At 33.9% G+C, this 20,941-nt stretch overlaps 3 protein-coding genes and 1 long non-coding RNA gene across 4 annotated transcripts; 2 read left to right on the forward strand and 2 right to left on the reverse strand.

The window, feature by feature from the left end:
• Positions 1-247: 247 nt before the first annotated feature.
• On the forward strand, positions 248-3,007 carry LOC134245584 (putative Dol-P-Glc:Glc(2)Man(9)GlcNAc(2)-PP-Dol alpha-1,2-glucosyltransferase). Its single transcript, XM_062727858.1, has 3 exons — positions 248-417; positions 1,397-1,597; positions 1,899-3,007. Exons 1-3 carry the CDS (start codon positions 262-264, stop codon positions 2,967-2,969), a joined length of 1,428 nt encoding a protein of 475 aa, XP_062583842.1. The 5' UTR covers positions 248-261; the 3' UTR covers positions 2,970-3,007.
• A 1,699-nt stretch (positions 3,008-4,706) lies between these two features.
• Positions 4,707-5,575, reverse strand: LOC134245585 (uncharacterized). Its single transcript, XR_009987459.1, has 2 exons — positions 5,227-5,575; positions 4,707-5,176 (listed from the first exon to the last, which is right to left on the reverse strand). It is a non-coding gene; the product is annotated as an uncharacterized LOC134245585 (long non-coding RNA).
• Positions 5,576-6,353: 778 nt separating this feature from the next.
• LOC134245590 (ras-related protein rab7) lies at positions 6,354-14,115 on the reverse strand. The gene is made up of 5 exons (XM_062727863.1): positions 13,986-14,115; positions 12,863-12,924; positions 10,931-11,057; positions 7,438-7,656; positions 6,354-6,907 (listed from the first exon to the last, which is right to left on the reverse strand). The coding sequence occupies exons 2-5, from the start codon at positions 12,913-12,915 to the stop codon at positions 6,689-6,691; spliced, it is 618 nt and encodes a 205-aa protein (XP_062583847.1). The 5' UTR covers positions 12,916-12,924; positions 13,986-14,115; the 3' UTR covers positions 6,354-6,688.
• Positions 14,094-19,704, forward strand: LOC134245589 (EEF1A lysine methyltransferase 2-like). The gene is made up of 6 exons (XM_062727862.1): positions 14,094-14,197; positions 14,369-14,434; positions 17,705-17,822; positions 18,415-18,522; positions 18,974-19,208; positions 19,506-19,704. The coding sequence occupies exons 1-6, from the start codon at positions 14,136-14,138 to the stop codon at positions 19,601-19,603; spliced, it is 687 nt and encodes a 228-aa protein (XP_062583846.1). The 5' UTR covers positions 14,094-14,135; the 3' UTR covers positions 19,604-19,704.
• Positions 19,705-20,941: the final 1,237 nt, after the last annotated feature.

Below are 20,941 nucleotides of genomic sequence, written 5' to 3' on the forward strand. Positions count from 1 at the left end.
ATGTTTTCTTTTATAGAAGAGTTCCAAGGGAGGTATTATTAATTAAAATAATAATAAGCGTATTTTTTTTATTCCTTCACCTAAGCAATGATTGTAGCGCTTATATAAAAACAATAGTTGATTTACCCAAATTTCACAGCTGTTTTAATATAAATTCATTTAAAATAGATGATTGATTAATAATATACTTTTAAAAATACTACTTAAAATACTTCTCCCTTTTTGCACTTTTTCTACCTTCATATCTTAAAGAGCAAAATTATGGGACACGCAACAGAAATAGTAGTCTTCGCCGGTATAACTATTTTAAGCTTAATTATAATGTACTTGATCAATCAAGTTCAAGAGAATCCATATATGGATGAAATTTTTCACATTCGGCAAGTTAAACATTACTGTCATGGAAATTTTTCAGTGGTAAGTCTGTTCGATTGAAAACAAGTTATTCTGTCAACATCCTTGCTACTAACATAAATATATTGAATGAATATTGTCATTTGAGTGTCAAAATATATAAGGACAACTGTAATCAGCTCTAAGAATTTGGCAACAATATTACAACTGAAATAACTTCTTGAAAATAATACGAAACCTTAGGAATAAGTCAATGTATGAACATCATCATCATGAAGCCTTCTCTTAAATAAATTCATTTTGTAACAGGAAAGGAGAAAATGTATGATTGGACTGGGAATGGAACCCAGGACCCCTGCATCACTAGTCTACTGACTGAGCTACCCATGCCATAATCCATGCGACCCAAACCATAAATTTATATCATTCTGTTGTGACGATCGAATGTGTTCAATCACCATTGGTCAAATAGTTCAGTAGGTAGAGCTCGAGAGACTAGAGATTCAGAGAGCCCATGTTCAAATCCCAGTCTGATCCACTGCATTTTCTTCCTCTCCCAATACATATTTGGTGCCATACTAGCCCTGCCGTAGAAGTATCATGTAAAAAACAATTGCTAGGGAAGAGTCTGGGTTGGTGTCTTTGGGGGCTAAAGACCTGTAGGAGGGGAAATGTGGTGGTAAGATGGCCGGATTAATTTAAACATCAATGGCCAAATAGCTCCATTGGTACAACTTGGTTGGACACCTATCTGGAGATTCAGGGAATCAGGATCTAATCCCTGTCCAGCTGATTGCATTTCCTCCTCTTTCTTTACACTATATACAGTATATATAGGGAAATTCTGTGGAAAATATTGGTAAGCTTAAAAAAAATTAATGAAAATGAGTGTGTGACCAGACAATATTAACCTTACAAGAATTTTAAGTCAATAAAGTTTAACATGATAAAGTATAGACCCATCACAATATCAGGAAACCATTCTCAAATCTTTCTCATATGAAATGTTTTCTGTAAATTTACAATGATAATTTTCTTTCAGTGGGATCCGATGATAACAACCCTCCCTGGTTTATATTTAGTAACAGCTGGAATCTTGAAGCCCTTTATTCTTCTTCTGGATGCTGAATTGGTGTGTTCTGTTATGGGTCTCCGACTTATAAACGTTTTGTTCCAGGCGGGAACCTTCTATGTACAGAGAGAGATCTATAAAACGATCCACTCACCTGCTACAGTGGGAAAGGTAAGATAAATTATTGGGAACTTAATGAATTAATAACTTATTAGAATGTCATGTAAGTGTACAGTGCAGATATTTCACCACTGGGAATAACTGATTAAGGAAGGAGCTGATAGTTAATGGCAGAAGTGATAATTAATAAGCCAAATAAAATTAAATGTTTGAACTGCTGCTCATCTCTGCCTGCTTTTCTCATGCATATCTGTGTAGCTATCAAAGATCAGAAAATATATAACATCATAAAAATATCTTTATTTGGGATAATCTATAAATGCCTTTAGTTATTGTTAATTTTTTTCTGCAGGATGTTGGTAGGATGGCCATTATGACAGCTGTGACCTTGACCTTGTTTCCACTTCTTTACTTTTTCACCTTTTTGTATTACACTGATCCAGGATCCACGTTCTTTGTGCTTCTGATGTATCTGTTTCATCTTCGTGGAAATAAATCCCTAGCAGCTTTCATGGGAGGAGTCTCCATTTTGTTTCGTCAGTCGAACGTTGTCTGGGTCGTCTTCATGGCGGGTTTAACAGCTGCAGACGTTGTTCAGGAATGGATGAAAAGTCAAACTCACGTCAAGAAAAAAGACATAACATCAGCACCTACCTCAGATGGACAAGTCATATTAAATTTCTTAAAACTCCTGTTCACCAACTTTAAATCAACACCACAGAACATCGTTAAACTAATTGCAAACATACTCATTGGATCTTTTTATTACATTTGTGTTATAGGCCTTTTCGGGTTATTTGTACACTATAATGGGGGAATCGTAGTGGGAGACAAATCTCAGCACGAGGCATGTTTAAACTTTCCCCAAGTCTTCTATTTTGTTTCCTTTTCTATATTTTTTTTAAGTCCATACACAATCAGTCCATCACGAATTATCAACTTCATCCTATTCTCTGTAAATCATGTCCCATTCACTGTAGCATTCTTGGCAATGTCATATGCCTTGGTAAATAAATACACATATGTTCATCTATACTTAATATCAGACAACAGGCATTATACATTCTATGTTTGGAACAAAATATACGAGTCAAGAATACCCTACATTAGATATGCCTTGATCCCAGCTTATTATTATGGAATATTCTCCTTATTTCAAACAATGAAACACAAAAATGTCTTTTGGAAAATAGTTTTCTCGGTATGTTTGTTGGCAGCTACCATACCTCAGAAACTATTAGAGTTCCGTTATTTCATTTTGCCTTATGTTATTTACAGATTAAATGTTAAGGATGTTTCTTGGATGAACTTGCTGTTAGAAATTATAATTTATGTGTTAGTAAATGCCTTTACGATATACATGTTTATTGCCAGGCCTTTTAAGTGGGCAGATATTGTAGAGCCTCAGCGATTTATGTGGTGATTTATGTACAGTGCAGTAAAGTCAGTTTTAAAACTTGATATATTGTTGTCTTAAATGAAGAGGAAGTCCTATAGTTCCTTCATTGTCATTTGATAATTTTTTTTTAAAAGCAAATCAACATTTCAGTTTGGTAAACATCATTTGTAACATGATGAAGTATAGGATGATGAATAAATGCCTTTATTAAAGCTCTCCTGGACCAATTTCAGTCTAACTCGACACAAAGCATCCTTAATAAAAATTAAAGGTCGGGCTTAAAGAAATCCTTCTCTAACAAGAACTGGTAATGTATGTTGTTTAAAGTCCCTCTTGAGAATTTTTCACTTATTTGGAGAGGCCACCACTTGCCGATGGAGAGCGACAAATTTTGTCCTATACCTGAGACTCTAGGTCATTGAGCAGTGAGGGATCTTTTTCGTGCCAGCACCTACTGCAACACAGGATCTCAGTTTTTGTATGGTCTCATCTGAAGGTCTCCATGTCCCACAGTGGAATTCGAAACCCACGACCTAAGGATCAACTCTTTACTGCATGACTCTAGAGCAGATACTCCTACCACTGCACCACCAGGGCCACCTTTGACTTTGAAAATAGACAATTATTTGCAGTTTCTGTTCATTTTTGCCACAGGGGTTGAACACATTAAGAATAAATCTGGTATACAGATTTATCATCAGAATACTTAGGTCAAGTTCTGTTTTGAGTATGATGGAGTAATTTGTGACAGAGTTAAGCCCCTTGGACTTTTGAAAAATGCCAATTAATATTTGCAGTTTCCATTCATTTTGTTCACAGAGGTTGCACATACTAAAATCAAATTTGGTATACAGATTTATCATAAGAATATCTAGGTCAAATTCTGTTTGGGGTATGATCAGCAATTTTGAAAGAGTAATGCCCATTGGACTTAATAAATTCTAATTGTTTTTTTTTTTGGGGGGGGGGGACTTTCACAAATACATCTTGTTTTAAACTGTTACAAGTTTCTATTTCATTTTGTTATAACTTTTACCACATGGGAAATATATTTAAGAGATATAAAGAATATTTGGGCCCTCTATGAGATATATTTGAGCCGAGTTTACTGGAAATGATTATTTTCAGAACGTATAGATGAGTTTATAGTACCGTTACTCATTTGGTCGACAACTTTAATTTGCAATAAAAAGTTTATAATTCATGCTTGGTCCACATCAATTAATTTAGTATTGATGTTTTATTAAAATAAGATTGTTTGGAAAGCTTGTTCTACGTTAATGGCCTCTTTAACACTGGTCTCAAAGTATGGAATCTCTACTTTACTATTGCACCAACTCTGGGCTCTCTTGGCTGTAACCTGTTTTATTCAAACATATCAAAATTAAAAAAAAAAATTTAACTACAAAAGTATACATAAATTTCATCTACTAGTATTACTTCTTTATATAGCATGGTGAACATTACAATGTCTGGAATTTTTATTTTTTTTTTTGAGGGTGGATGGGTGAGAAAAAGGGCAATGTATAAATTTATGACCTTGCATGGTCTTTTGATATCAAAACCATCTTCTTGAATGAGGCAATAGGAAATTGTGATTGCATTGCAAAAGCTCAAATGTTTTCTAAGATATCAAATGGAAGCATAAATGTTCCATACAGACAGAATAACACACACATATTAATATCCACCACTGTCAGTGAAAGTGGGGGAACAAAAAAGTTTACAGCCTAGGAATTGTCCTCAAATAAATAACAAATATTAAAAGTAAATATCTTATTTATTGATCATTCAATATTAGATTTACAGTAATGCTCAAAATTATACTCAATATACAAAACAGTAACACTGAACTTTGTATTTGTACACATATAATTATGTATATCCTATTGCAGCTGTGGGAAAAAGTACATGTAGTAACTTTGCATACAGTCATGTTTTATAGAGAAAAAGACTTTTAATGGTCATTATAAATGTGCAATTTACATTTTACACAAAAATCAGCTCTAGGTAGAGCATACATAGCTTAACTATGCATGTTTTATAATGCATATATATATATATTTATAATAAACTGATATTTCTTGATAAATAGTGTAAGGAGAAAAAAAACTGGAATCTGTAGCCACGATAAGAATTTTATTCATCCTTTTAATAGGTTTGATTATCCTTGTACCAGACAATATTGCAGCCTTGGTCATCAAAAAATGTGTACATATATATGTAGGTAACTCTAAATTTCCTCTCTATCTCATTCAAATTAGGAATAAAACTGCAATACAAAAATTTGTTAAGCAGACATGTTCATTTCTGACATACACATGTATCCCAATACAAAGTACTGATGACTTCTTACTTTGAATCCCTTAGTTTTAGATTTGTTTGAAATGACAAAAAAAATTTCATTTAACAAAATGGTCTATAAATATACATGCTGTCATAGAAAACAATGACATATAATATGAGACTTGAAAAAATTTACGAACACAGCAAGACTTATATAAAAATAATCTAAAACCCTGCCCAGTGCCAATCATGCCAATGGATCAACAAATCTAAGCACTACAGACAATTATTATAGATTTTAAAAAAAAAATTTTCATTTAAAGTCACATTTTATCTTTGAAATTACATTTAATTCAATGTACTAACACAGCAATCCAAATTATTTATATAAAAATAGATCTAAAAACCCTGCCCATTGGTCCAAGGGGCCAAAAATCATGCAAAACAGAACTTGACCTAGATATTCATCTGATAAATCTGTATATTAAATTTCATCTAGTAGCACTACGGAAACTGAAAATAACAATTACTGCAAGGGGCATAAGATATGGTTCGTACCCGAAACAAAAAAAAATGTGATATATTGTATAGTAAATTTGAAAGTCACATTTTATCAAATTTGAAATTTTTACATTTCAAATTCAACAAGTCCAACAGAACTTGACTTAGATATTAAAGTGATATATCTGTATACTAAATTTGATTTCAGTATGTGCAATGGTTTGCTAATTGAAAATCTACTAACACATGAACCTAGATATTCATGTGATATAATCCAAAATTATTTAAGATGTATAAAAATAATTCTAACTTCAGCTTCAGTTATAATTAAAATATCTATTAGTCTATACAGATTTTCTCAAAATTAATTTCTGCTAGTTGATATGTAAGCACTTTCTGAAATGCATGCCTTAATTAAGATTCTGTTTTATTCAAAATCAAAAAAATATGGATCCAAAAAAAAAAATTCTATCAAGTAGCTTGTAAATTTTACTTAACTTAAATAAACAGCAAATCACATTTGTTGATCTAGGCAGATAATTTTTTTTTCTTGTTTGAGCACAAAAAAGGAGAGGAGCATATCACATTCATAACATTGAAGAAAAAAGGAAATCTTGTTAAATTCTGATTCAAATCACAAATAAATTACCTCAACTTCCATGGACCTGTCTTATAGATCTGTGGGAGTCAATTAACCTAACATTCGAGTATTGTCATGACAACTTCCAATCAGATGCCTTGTAACATACACATTCTCTCTCTCTCTCTCTCTCTCTCTCTCAAAACACACACCTCAAATTCATACTGCTCAGTGATTGGTCACTTATCTTCACTCCCAAGAAACCTCTGTGTGGCCCATATGAATGAAAATTGTGTGCTATATGAAACCATTTTTGTTTTCACATGATCTTCCATAAAGATAAACAATTTTTTTTACAGAGAAGAAGTTATTCCTATTAACAACCACATCCACTGTCCTGCTTTTTTGTATCGTTTGTAAGTTTTATCTGGTCTGGAAACTCATTATACAACTCCACTTCCGTTTCTTGAGCCAGGGCATTCTTGGCGACTGTTTGGAAAGCTTGTTCTACGTTAATGGCCTCTTTAGCACTGGTCTCAAAGTATGGAATCTCTCCTTTACTATTGCACCAACTCTGGGCTCTCTTGGCTGTAACCTGTTTTAATCAAACATTTCATAATTAAAACCTATTTTAAGTAAATGCCCTCCAAATCTATGTATTTCAAAATCAATAATATACTGCCTGTCAATCAAAAAAAAAACAAACAAAAGCAACTGATTTGAATGACAGGTCAGCTACCTGTGCTACCTGAGGCCTGTTCAACAGAGCGAGCGCTTGCGAACATTTCTGTTGGAGGTTTAAGGAATTTTGACGAGCGCTCGCGAATGTTCACTCTGTTGAAAAGGCCTCTGATAATCTGAGTTTGCATGCTTTGAAAACAATTACCTAACCCTGTCAAACACTCTCAGTCTCATGTATCGTGTGAATAGTCTCTTTGTATACACTCATGTTAAAAAAGGAAATAGCTATAATATTGGTTAGTAATTTTTTTTTCATTCTACACTGTGGTTTGGTATGTGTAAGCATTATGGCATCCAAGATAACTAAACTGTACAACCTCAAAAGAAAAACTAGCGGCTTTTCTCAGTTTCATTATATATATATATCATTAAGAGAGCTCTTACCGCCCTATTCTCCAGGTCAATTTTATTTCCTATGACGACAAATGGGAAATTTTCAGGGTCTCTGGGACTGGCCTGAATGAGGAATTCATCCCTCCAACTGTCCAAGGACTTAAATGTGTTTGGCATGGTGACGTCGAATACGAGAACACAACAGTCAGCCCCCCGGTAGAAAGCCACGCCCAGCGACTGAAATCTCTCTTGTCCCGCTGTATCCCAAATCTGTTAATTATTAAAAAACATTAAGAAAAAACAGTTCATATTAATCATGCTTATACTCATTAATTTGATAATCATTGCTTGTAATTCTTAATATGACAACTTGAAGTTTTGTGGATGAGAGATTTACATTGCAGGGTTTGACATTAAGGCACGTCCGACCGACTGAGTCTGGTAAAAGATGGGTCCGGTCGGGTAAAATGTCTGTGTACTAGACCAACTGGTCGTGTAAGAAAAACCAGAAGTCTCTGTCGAGACTGAAGCTCTACTGGTTTGTACTTATAGCAAAGGAAGAGAAAAGTACTTAAGCAGTTGGAAATTGAAACTTTTCAACAGCAATAAATAGAATAATGATCCTTGATTAAGTCTCTATATGTTCTTAGTGCAGTCTACTTGCATGCCAATATATTATATATTTATTTGGAGTAGCATTTTGAAAGAATTTCACAGAAATTTCTATTTTTAGTAACCACGGCAACACCGTTCATCGAAATCAAAAACCGATATACAGAATTATGTATCTTATTGTAGATTACTTGTGTGCCAAGTTATACTGAAATCAGACTAAAACTGTAGAAGGAGTAGCATTTTGAAAGAATTTCACAGAAATTTCTATTTTTAGTAACCACGGCAACACTGTTCATCGAAATCAAAAACCGATATACAGAATTGTGTATCTTAGTGTAGTCTACTTGTGTGCCAAGTTATATTGAAATCAGACTGAAACTGTAGGAGGAGTAGCATTTTGAAAGAATTTCACAGAAATTTCTATTTTTAGTAACCACGGCAACACCATTCATCGAAATCAAAAACTGATACACAGAATTGTGTATCTTAGTGTAGTCTACTTGTGTGCCAAGTTATATTGAAATCAGACTAAAACTGTTGGAGGAGTAGCATTTTGAAAGAATTTCACAGAAATTTCTATTTTTAGTAACCACGGCAACACCGTTCATCAAAATCAAAAACCGATACAAAGAATTCTGTATCTTAGTGTAGTCTACTTGTGTGCCAAGTTATATTGAAATCAGACTAAAACTGTACAAGGAATAGCATTTTGAAAGAATTTCACAGAAATTTCTATTTTTAGTAACCACGGCAACACCGTTCATCGAAATCAAAAACCGATACACAGAATTGTGTATCTTAGTGTAGTCTACTTGTGTGCCAAGTTATACTGAAATCAGACTAAAACTGTTGGAGGAGTAGCATTTTGAAAGAATTTCACAGAAATTTCTATTTTTAGTAACCACGGCAACACCGTTCATCAAAATCAAAAACCTATATACAGAAATATGTATCTTAGTGTAGTCTACTTGTGTGCCAAGTTATATTGAAATCAGACTAAAACTGTAGGAGGAGTAGCATTTTGAAAGAATTTCACAGAAATTTCTATTTTTAGTAACCACGGCAACACCGTTCATCGAAATCAAAAACCGATACACAGAATTATGTATCTTAGTGTAGTCTACTTGTGTGCCAAGTTATATTGAAATCAGACCAAAACTGTTGGAGCAGTAGCATTTTGAAAAATTGTTTACAGACGGACAGACAGACAGACAGACAGACGGACGGTACGCATTACTATCGCATAAGCTCTTCTGGTCTCTGACCAGTAGAGCTAATAAAGGAACTTATTATATATTTTTGAACAAATCATTTATTGTCAATGAAAAAGTAAAAATCAAATGTTCCTTACCACTAGGGCTGTGTATTGAGCAAAAAATTTCGATACGATACAATATTTTTTAAAGCCATATGCGATATATTGGATTCTAAAACAAGTCCATCAAAAAAGGCTTATTAATCATATAATGCATGGATTTCATAAAAATTGCGTGTTTTATTACCAATCTTAGAGTTCTTAACCCATAGTCAGTAAATAAAACACTTTCAATCAAAACTTTTAATGACTGTAAAATCAACATGTTAAAATAAAATTGTTATGTATTTTACAATAACTATAAAAACTGTGTTATTTCTTTTATATAAATCTATAATCATTGATCAGTTTTAATTCAAAAAAGTGAAATATAATCTTTGCTGATTAAAATTCCCCTCTTTTTAGCAGAATTAGAAGATAAACTGCTTGTCCAATACGTATTAGAAGTAATTTTTCAATACGATATTTTTCTTAAATATCGATACGTATCGATATATTGATACAGCCCTACTTACCACACAGTAGAAAGAAAACTACATACATTACAGATAGCATGACTGAATTTTCAGCGCTATTTTTAACAACAGTTCATTGTCGGCATTCGTAACTACTCGGTCATTTTCCTAGAGAGAAACAATAAGCTATTTATCGTTCACAGGAATGGCTGAGTAGTTACGATTGTCATTGTTGAAAGATTCATTCGTTTACGACATCGGTAAACCATGTAATAACAATAAAACTATAATAATAATAAAATTATTTGTACTATACTTAAATAAAAAGTTAAATTCTCTGAAAATTTTTAATAGTATAAATGTTAATATTGTATACAAGTTGATTTAATTAATTAGGACTAAACATGACAAGCCACATGTATATGACCTAGTTTTGATGTGGCATGTATGGGGGAAAATGTCATTATCATAGTATACCGTATAATCCCTATTAACCGCCCCTGCCCCTATAAGCGCCCCTCTAGGTCTTTTTTAATTGTCAGGAAATAAGGGCCCCCTGAACAGTGATTAAAATCATCTAGAATTGTATCAAATGTCTGCCAAGATTTGAAGAAAGTGAAAATGAAACTTTCTATACTCCAATTTCTTGGTTGAAAATGAATCATTTAGCATAATATGGATGGATTATCTTCACTTAGAGTAAAGTTAGACATATTTTAGTTAATAGTGTTTTTTTGAATTTATTTTTTTTCAAAAGATTTTTTGAAATTAAAATATGACAATAAATTTTAGGAAGAGAATACCAAAATAACCGCCCCCTTTTTGCAATTTTCTAAGCGCCCGGGGTGGTTAATAGGGATTATACAGTAATTACTATTTTGTACTTAAATAACTTTTCTCAAGTTTGGTCAGGGCTAGAGGTTAAAGGGTCAGGGCTAGTAAAAATTAGACTTTTTTCAGTCACTTTTACTGCTATTGACACAGAAATTTGACAGACTCACTGACAAAGACATACACTTATTTAGCTTGATATATCTGTGGTACCTCAAATGTTAAGCCACAGCACATAATTTCTGTTCATTGTATTTGTTGGAGGTTTAGAAAGTTAATTCCAGAATGCTTTATCATGTTTATAACTGCCGCGTATTTTGAGTTTTACCTGCATTGTAACTAATCTGTCTTCTACCATCACTTCTTTGGTCAGGAAATCAGCTCCAATGGTTGCTTTATACTGGTTACTGAACTTTTTGTTTACATATTGGTTCATAAGAGATGTTTTTCCAACACTACATTGAAAAAATAAAATTTTGTCATGTAACTATGAATGAAGAAATCATATACTAATCATGATTATCTTGGTTTAATCTTCATAATTCAAAATTTCTTAACGTTTCAGCTGAAATCAGTTCCCTGATAATTTAACAATTAGGTATTTTCAAACCTTGAATATATACATAATGTACATTTCTATGCAGATAAATGATATGTAAAAGGAGATTTTCTGGATTTTAAACTTATGGTAAGTGCAGGAACTTTAAAAAAAATTCAACAGTTTATAAAGAAATTTGAAGCGTAGTTTCACAATGTTTGGAAAGCTGCGTCTATGTAAATAAGAGGAAGAACATTAGAAGAACTAAGTCAAGCTTAAACTATCTGACATGTTTTCTTTGACAACACACCTTAATCTACAGGTATGTACAAAAATACTTTTTTTGCCCAATAACAACATGTTAGAAGCAAAACTATATAAAGGTTTGTTTTCAAAATTTGAGGAGGGTGGGATGGGGTGAAAGTATTTTATTAGACATTATTTAGTGAAATAGCAACTTTACAAGAGACCCATGGGTCACATCGCTCACCTGAGCACTGTAGCTTGGAAAAAAGCAGAAATCAGTTTATTTGAAACTTAATAAGTTTAAACACAAAAGTGGTCCCAACCAATACTTAAAAGGGAGAGGGTTATAATTTGAGCAAACTTGAATCTACACTAACTAAGGATGCTTGCACATTTCTTTGAATACCTGTGGATTTATTGCCCTTAACATTTGAACTTACTTTGTGGCCCCGCCCTACCCTCAGGGGTCATGACTTGAACAAACGTGAATCTACACTACCTGAGAATGCTTCCCTATGAATATGACTAATCATGGCTTTGCCATTCTTTAAAAGAAGATTTTTATAGAATTTTCTACATATTTCTATGCAAAAATTAGATTCCATGTTGTGGCCCCGCCTTACCCCCAGGGGTCATGATTTGAACAAACTTGAATCTACACTACCTGAGAATGCTTCTGTATAAATATGAACATTCATGCCTTTACTATTCTTGAGAAAATGATTTTTAAAGAATTTCCTTAATATATATTTCTATGTAAAACTTTGATCAGCCATTGTGGCCCCACCCTATCCCCAGGGGTCATGATTTGAACAAACCTGAATCTTCATTACCTGAGAATGCTTCCATATAAATATCAATTATGGCTTTGTTATTCTTGAGAAGAAGATTTTTAAAGAATTTTCCTATATATTTCTATGTAAAACATTGATAGGCCATTGTCGCCCCGCCCTTACCCCCAGAGGTCATGATTTGAAAAAAAATTTGAATCTACACTACCTGAGGATGCTTCCCTATAAGTTTCATCTTTCCTGGCACAGTGGTTCTTAAGAAGAAGATTTTTAAAATATACCACCAAATTTTCACTATTTCTTAATTATCTCCCCTTGAATAAGGGTGTGGCCCTTCATTTGAACAAACTTGAATCCCCTTCACCCAAGGATAGTTTGTGCCAAGTTTGGTTGAAATTGGCCCAGTGGTTCTTGAGAAGAAGATGAAAATGTGAAATGTGAAAAGTTTACAACGACAACAACGATGACACACAACGGAAAAATTTTAATCAGAAAAGCTCACTTGAGCCTTTCGCTCAGGTGAGCTTAAAAAGTATGATGATATGACTTAAGTCAGAGTAATATGGGGGGGGAGGGGTTGAGGCACAAAAATAATGATGATGGATATTTTAAATTAATAGCCCTTACTAGGCAATATTAATTGATTATGATACTACTCTGTGTGTATATCAGACAAACTACTTACCCACTGTCCCCCAGTATAATGACTTTTAACAACACCTTCTTCCTTGAAGCCATAATACTGCCCTGAAAATATCCACAAAAATCCCTCAGTAATGGATTTTCTAGATTTGAATGTTATTTATCATGTTTATAAATCTACTGAAATTTAGATTTTGTGTATTCTGCATTTTTTTTCTCTTACACAATGACAACATGCCTCTCTCAACTAAGGAGTGATTGTTCACTTTAACTGTAAACATGTAATGTTTAACATGTTTTAAGTAAAAACAAAAAGAAGGACTGGAGACAAACATTCTGAGGTTAAAATTGCGGAAAATTATTAAGTGTGGATACCGTATGTATTCAATAGTGTCTGTATCCCCAATTGTATTATATAATGTGAAAATTTTCTACACCCAGTAAAATGATCTTTACCTATTGAGTATCAACAGTATTGTTCCAGTGCATTAATAATAATATATACCCCACAACCACATTAACTCATACTTTAAAAATTCCTTTCACAGTCATGATACAGATCTTAATCAAATGCTTCCCTCACAAGATGATGGTTAAAAAACCAAGCTAAAACAATATATGCTCCAAGTTATCTTTGAAGACTTCCTCTTCTGTTTTTCCTCCTTAGACGTAACACTAGGACCTTTGTTTTGGGGCCTATATCAGTTTACGACACTTTCCATGGATGAACAGAACTAAACTAGCCTGCATGAAGAATAACTTTGGGAATCAAAAATCTTTTATTTTTTAACACATCAATTTAGAGGAAGCAATTTTTTACCCCCCAATAATTATGAACAGAGCACACAATGAAAGAAGTTTCTATTTATAAACATAGTCAGCTGATCACCACTTGATGAAATAACGGACAAGAATCAATGTTTTAAGATTATTAGAATGACATTAAATATTTTCTCCAACAGAAACTAGTGTTACATTTAATATAAAAACATTGACACGGAAAATTATTCAAAACTTTTCTTTTGTAAACAAGAAATAAGAAAATTATAAATGAATCCTTGACTAGGCCGAAGATTTCATCAAATTTTTTCTTCAATCCTGAGCTTTTTCGTACGAATTGATTTCCATAGAAATCATATAAGTATTAAGCTTGGTTAAAACTGTACCTGTTTAACAGAATAACGATCAACAATGAGTTCTTCGTGAGTGATGAATTTAGAAAATTATTTCATCTGCGAATGACACCTCCAATATGGCTCCTACAGTCTCGTGACCTGTGACGTCACTCAAACTTCCGACCTCATTTTCGATCCATTATGTCAGCCTCCAGTGAATGTAAACGTGACTTTGTGTCATCTGAACTTGGGACCAAGAACTAGTAATGTTATTATAAAACCTGTTACAATTTATAATGTTGATACTAGAAAACTTGTTTTTATTATGCTTCAAGGTCCTTGTTATTTCAAGGGAAAGTTATTCAGCTTCATGTAGACCTGTTGAAATGCAAAAAAATCACCATAGTAAACATGGTATAAAATTTATCTTTCAGTTGGGATGAAACTTATGGCAGAGAAATCAAATCTTTCAATGACTTTGGAGATGTTGGAGAAATATGGTATTTTTTGATTTTATATCTAATAATTTTGTTGCCAAGTAATTTTGCAGTTATTAAATATTAAAACTTGAATGCTATCAAAACTGCATATATACCTATCATATTGTGCATTGTCAACAAAAGAAGTCGTATGCATATTAATTGTTTGATATTCTCTAATGAGAGATTAAGTTGATAACTCTTTAATACTACCCCTCAGGTAGCTTGATTTAGCTACCAAATGAATTTTTATTTCTATAAAAAAGCATTTTTCTGTATATTTAATTATATATTATTTATTATTTATGCAGGGGGTAATCATTTTCAACTTTGAATTCATCTGAGAAACAATTGATAAAAATTCCCTGGCTGTGCAAAAGTGTCTTTTTTGCGCAATTGCAAACAAAGTTCTGAAAGTTTTGGGGCAAAATGACAGTTAGAACAGTTAACTCACTTGAATGAAATGACAAAGAAGTCCAGTTCTGGTTAACATGATCAAAGTTAATTATTCAGACACAATGTGAAGATAACATATTCTAATTGTGGTGAGGACAGATAACCAAAACAATGCTAATTACATGTTTTGATATAAATTGACCACAACACAGTGTTTTTGAAATTATCTCTGCTTAATGAAAGTTTTTCAAATGTCTTGTATAAATTTAACTAATGGATATGTCATTTAACTGCGATTTTTTGTCATATTTTTAAAAAATGCCAGAAAAGTTACATTGAAATAGCCTTTAATAGAAAGATTGAGGTAGGCCAATACAACCAGTTTTTAGCTCACCTCAACAAATGTTGATTGTACTGGACCTGTATATACCTAGGTTTATTGTGCATTGTCGTTTTAAGAACTCTATGTCCTATATTAATTGTTTGATATTCTCTAAGTGAGATTAAGTTGATAACTCAAAGTTTCAGATGTTGCAATTTCAGCAAAGGAATGACCAGGATAATGTTTTTGGACCACAGGTTAACATTTTTATCAGTTTTTGGTGTAGGTCTCATTTCCAAGGAACTATAAAATTTACCAAACCCTGTATATTTAATTATATATTATTTATTATTTATAGAGGGGGTAGAATTTTTCAATATTTGGCAAATACATATAGATGATCATTGATGTACTGAGAGACTGATTGATAAAAATTCAAGAGCCTCTGGCTGTGCATTAAACAGTGTTTATTGATTTTTTTAGACATGCATAACAATGCATAGTGAACTTTATCTCAGATTGGCAAAATAAACGGGTAGATAATGTTAATCATCACATTTATTACGTGCAATATGGGTGTACGACTGTAGGTAAATTCAAAGTTAATCTGCTCCGACTTTCATATAGTTCTAGATGAGACATATTCTAATTGTGGTGAGGGCTTGTCCCCAAAATCAGTTATATTATTCTGACTTTGATATCATACACCACATATACAGTGTTTTATAAAATTACACTATTAATGAAAGATTGAATTCAAATGCTTGTACATAAATTTAACTATTTGGATATGTATGATGTTATTCGTAATTTATTATGTCATATTTTTAAAAAATGCCATCTAAGAGAACCTCTCCATTCAGCTGTAATAAATTAAGGCCTTTAATAGATGAAGATTGAGTCCAGCCAATACAACCAGTTTTTAGCTCACCTCAACAAAGTTTGCATGGATGTAATACATCTAAGAATGCATACTACCAGGTTTTTTGGAGCAGTTTTCGTTTTAAGTACTTCTATGTCCTATATTGATTAGACATGCATGGAAGATGCTTTAAGTGTGTTTCATTGTACCAGTCAAAGTTTCAGATGTTGCAATTTCAGCAAAGGAATGACCAGGATAATGTTTTTGGAGCAGGTTAACATTTTTGGTGCAGTTTTTGGTGTAGGTCTCATTTCCAAGGAACTATAAGCCCTATGTTGACCAAACTTGCATGGATGATACATCTAAGGATGCACACTACCGGGCTTGCTTCGGATGCTGAATCTGACCTACATTTTCCGGTTGAGTTAACAGGTTAAAGTTTTTGGTGCAGGTTTCATTTCCAAGTAATTATAAGCCCTATGTTGACCAAACTTACATGGATGATACATCTAAGGATGCATACTACCGCGCTTGCTTCGGATGCTGAATTTGACCTACATTTTCTGGTTGAGTGAACAGGTTAAAGTTTTTGGTGCAGGTTTCATTTCCAAGTAACTATAAGCCCTATGTTGACCAAACTTGCATGGATGATACATCTAAGGATGCATACTACCAGGTTTGCTTCGGATGCTGAATCTGACCTACATTTTCCGGTTGAGTGAACAGGTTAAAGTTTTTGGTGCAGGTTTCATTTCCAAGTAACTATAAGGCCTATGTTGACCAAACTTGCATGGATGATACATCTTAGGATGCATACTGCCAGGCTTGCTTCAGATGCTGAATCTGACCAATTTCCGATTGAGTGAACAGGTTAAAGTTTTTCGTGCAGGTCTCATTTCTAAGATACTATGAACCCTATAATGACTTAACTTGCATGGATGATACATCTAAGGATACATACTTCCAGGCTTGCTTCGGATGCTGAATCTGACCTACGTTTTCCGGTTGAGTGAACAGGTTAAAGTTTTTGGTGCATGATTCATTTCCAAGTAACTATGAGTTCTTTAATGACCAAACTTGCATGGATGATACATATAAGGATGCATACTACCAGGCTTGCTTTGGATGCTGAATCTGACCTACATTTTGTGGATGAGTGAAAATGTTAGTTTTTGATGCAGGTTTCATTTCCAATTAACTATGAGCCCTATAATGAGCAAACTTGCATGGACGATACATCTTAGGATGCACACTAATGGACTTGCTTCGGATGCTGAATTTGACATACATTTTTCAGATAATGGACCAGGTAAAAGTTATGGGTGCAGGTCTATTACCAAAAAATCTATAAGGCTTATATAATATTGTATAAACCAAACTTGCACAAATGATGCATCAAGGGATGAAAACTCTCAAATTTGGTTCAGATGCTGGATTTTAATTACATTTTCATGAAGAACTAGTTTTAATTTTTTATATAGGTCTATTTCAAAGTATGAGATCAAAATTGCTTAAATGTTTTCAGTTTTGGAATGTACTTTTTGTTTGTTAATTGTGTGACTTTGCCTTATTTAAAGACAACATTCGTTGAGGTGAGCTCTGTAATCTCTGATGACCTATGTTTATTGCAGCCGTGACCTTGATGACATATTTGAAATGTCTGCACATGAAAATCCTATATTTGCTACAGAGGCTATGCTATGATTTGTAGGTTTGGGGAGGATAGTCAGGAGAGAGTGTTGGATTGGCTAGAAGACTGCGACTCAGTGACAACAGATGATCCAGTGCTAGATCTTGGTTGTGGCAATGGAATGATGCTTATAGAAATGGTTATTAAATTTTAAATATACCATCAGTCAAGTAATTTTTTTGTGGAACACATTCTTCTTTTGTTTTAAAGGGACTTGAAACAAATGCATTACCATTTTGTTTACAATTTAAAATTTCTGCTTTTATTTAAAAAGTAACTGTAGTTTAACACAGTTACTGGTAAATGGATTGAACTACATGTAGCATACAAAATCGTTAAAATTGTATGACCACATCATTATCAATTTTTGGGGATTGAAGTTTTGATCACAAGAGTCATTTACAGTTTCTGATATTAGACAAAGTTCTTAATATATGCTCACATTTCTTTGTAGTTTGTACATGCATTTATGTGAACGCAGAAAGAATCTTTGGATTTAGCTGTGTATTTTGCAAAATCCTACATTAATATTGCTGCCTGGGCTACATACCAGTAGTTTAATACAAAGAATAACAAAAGGAGAAAAAATATTTTAACAACCACAATCATCGTCGGAAACCTACAGGAGATCGTCTTTACTTATCACATGGGTGATAAGTAAAGACGAGATCACCCGTGGGTTTCAGACGATTAACCACAATCAGTGACCTAATTTTCTATTTTTGATTCAGACAAGAAGAGGATATACCAATTTGACTGGGGTTGACTACTCAAACGGAGCTATAGAGCTTGCCAAGGCCATAGCAGAGAAAGAGGAGATAACCTGTATAACTTACCAGGTCAGAAAGCAATAGTTTTCTACCCTTTAATCATTTACATGTTGCTGACCTAATTGCTGCATTTTACAGGTTGCTGACCTAATTTAATACTGTGACATGTGCAGGTTGTTGACTCTTTTGTGATATATACATGTTGCTGTCTTGCTGGCCTAATTATTGCGACGTTTACAGGTTGCTGACCTAATTGCTGTGATATTTACAAGTTGCTGCTGATGTTTACAGGTTGTTGACCTAATTGCTGTGATATTTACAGGTTGCTGACCTAATTACCGGGTATTGTGATATTTACAGGTTGCTGACCTAATTACTGTGATATTTACAGTTTGCTGACCTAATTGCTCTGACATTTACAGGTTGCTGACCTAATTGCTCTGACATTTACAGGTTGCTGTCTTGCTGACCTAATTACTATGATATTTACAGGTTGCTGACATTACTGTGATATTTACAGGTTGCTGACCTTATTGCTACTGACTGTACGCAGAAGTACACATGCTTAACTAGACAGTATAAGATAGTCATTGACAAGGGTACCTATGATGCGATTAGTCTTATTCCTGATAGTGAGGTAGAGGCTCGGCAAGCATACCTTAAAACAGTGAAACACCTTGTTGTTGAGGACGGGATATTTGTCATAACATCATGTAACTGGACCAAAGACCAGTTGCTTCAGTTTTTCAAGCCTGGTAAGTAAAGACCACAAATGTCAAATAAAGTTGATGGATGCACTAAAAAGAAGTTGATATGAATAAATTAGTAATTATTCTAAATATTAATGAATGTACATAATGTTGATAAATACTTATAGCCAGCATCCTTGTTACTAATGTCATGGACTTCTAGGATTTTGATAATTATTTTATTATAATTACATGAAGAGTATAGTACCTGTAAATGGATGCCTGTCATTTACTTTAAATGCAATATATGCTGGAGGTGTAGATTCACTCAAAACTGATATAAACGTCATTTTTCCTTTGTAGAATTTGAACTTTTTAAGAAGATACCGACTCCCAGTTTCCAGTTCGGGGGACAGATGGGAAGCACAGTGACTTCTTTGGTTTTAAAACCCAAATCCTGATATACTGTGCTGATTAATAAAGAAAATATAACTTTTCTCCCCTAAAAAATGTGTGTTTTTACAGCTGTTTTAATCGTGAGATATTAAACCTGTGATACATGTTTTACTAGTGGTATGGCATTTATCAAAGGGAATAGTACCTCTCAACAAAATACATGTACATTTATTTGACGAAGCATTCATTTGCATGTGAAATGTATGCTTTTGCTTTACTACTGTCACTATTAAAAGATCACAAATAAAATTGAAGATAGAAATAACAGCTGATTTGAAAATCACTTGATCACCGAGATCCAATTTCAACCAAATTACTGTATACTGGGAAATTTTCGCCTCCGTTTTATTTTCGCCCCTTTCGCCCTCTCTTTGATTGGGTGAATTTAAAACGGGGCGAATTCAAATTACATCTCATAATTTCTTATGCAGAACTATGACTGGGCGAATTTAAAACGGGGCAAAATTGTTCATAAGTTCAAAAGGGCGAAAATAACACGGGGCCAAAATAACCCTGTATACAGTAAATTCATTTGGTACATATCCTGTAATGGGAGAAGAGAAAAATCCTGAAGACCAAACCAGGATTTGAACCCGCTTCCCCTGAATCTTTGGCCAGGTGCACTACCGACTAGGCTATCTGGCCACCGGTGATCAAACCTGGATGACCGCCACATTCCCCCCTCCTTAAAGGTCTTTGGTCCCTCAAAGACCACAACCCAAGCTCATCCCTGGCAGGCCTCTCGCCTCTCAGTTCAAGGGCATGGCACACCACCGAATGTAACGGGAGAAGAGAGAAATGTGGTGGTCAGCCGGGTTCAATCGCTGGTGGTGGGACATCTCAGTTGGTAGAGCACAAATCCTGGTCTGTTCAAAAGCATTTTTCCTCTCCAATTAACAGCCTGAGGGATGAGCTTGGGTTGGGGTCTTTGGAAGGCATGTGGAGGAGGGAGGAATGTGGTAGTCGGCCCGGTTTGATCGCCGGTGGCCAGATAGCTCAGTTGGTAAAGCACCTGTACATGTAACAGGTACAGTAAAACCCACTTATAATGGAAGTGCCATGGATGGACTATTTTGATTAGTATGCCAATTTGATGTATGTAAAGAAAAAGATTCTCAAGAAATTTTGTGGTACGTTTTCTTCTTCAGTCCTTTCTTTAACCTTATGACCTCTATCAATAGGGGTTATCTATTCCCCACAAGGATCCAATGTACTTGATGGTAGTGAAACAGGAGTCTAATGATTTTGAGCAAACAGTATCTTCCTTTGTCTTAAGTAGTTTGACTATTGACCTCAAAACCAAGAGGATCTACATGTATATATGCCCTTGGAGGAAGCGGTTT

The sequence above is a fragment of the Saccostrea cucullata genome, unplaced genomic scaffold (assembly GCF_032062105.1).
Source record: "Saccostrea cucullata isolate Sc308-1 unplaced genomic scaffold, CSIRO_AGI_Scuc_v1 ctg2409, whole genome shotgun sequence".
Classification (NCBI taxonomy): domain Eukaryota; kingdom Metazoa; phylum Mollusca; class Bivalvia; order Ostreida; family Ostreidae; genus Saccostrea; species Saccostrea cuccullata.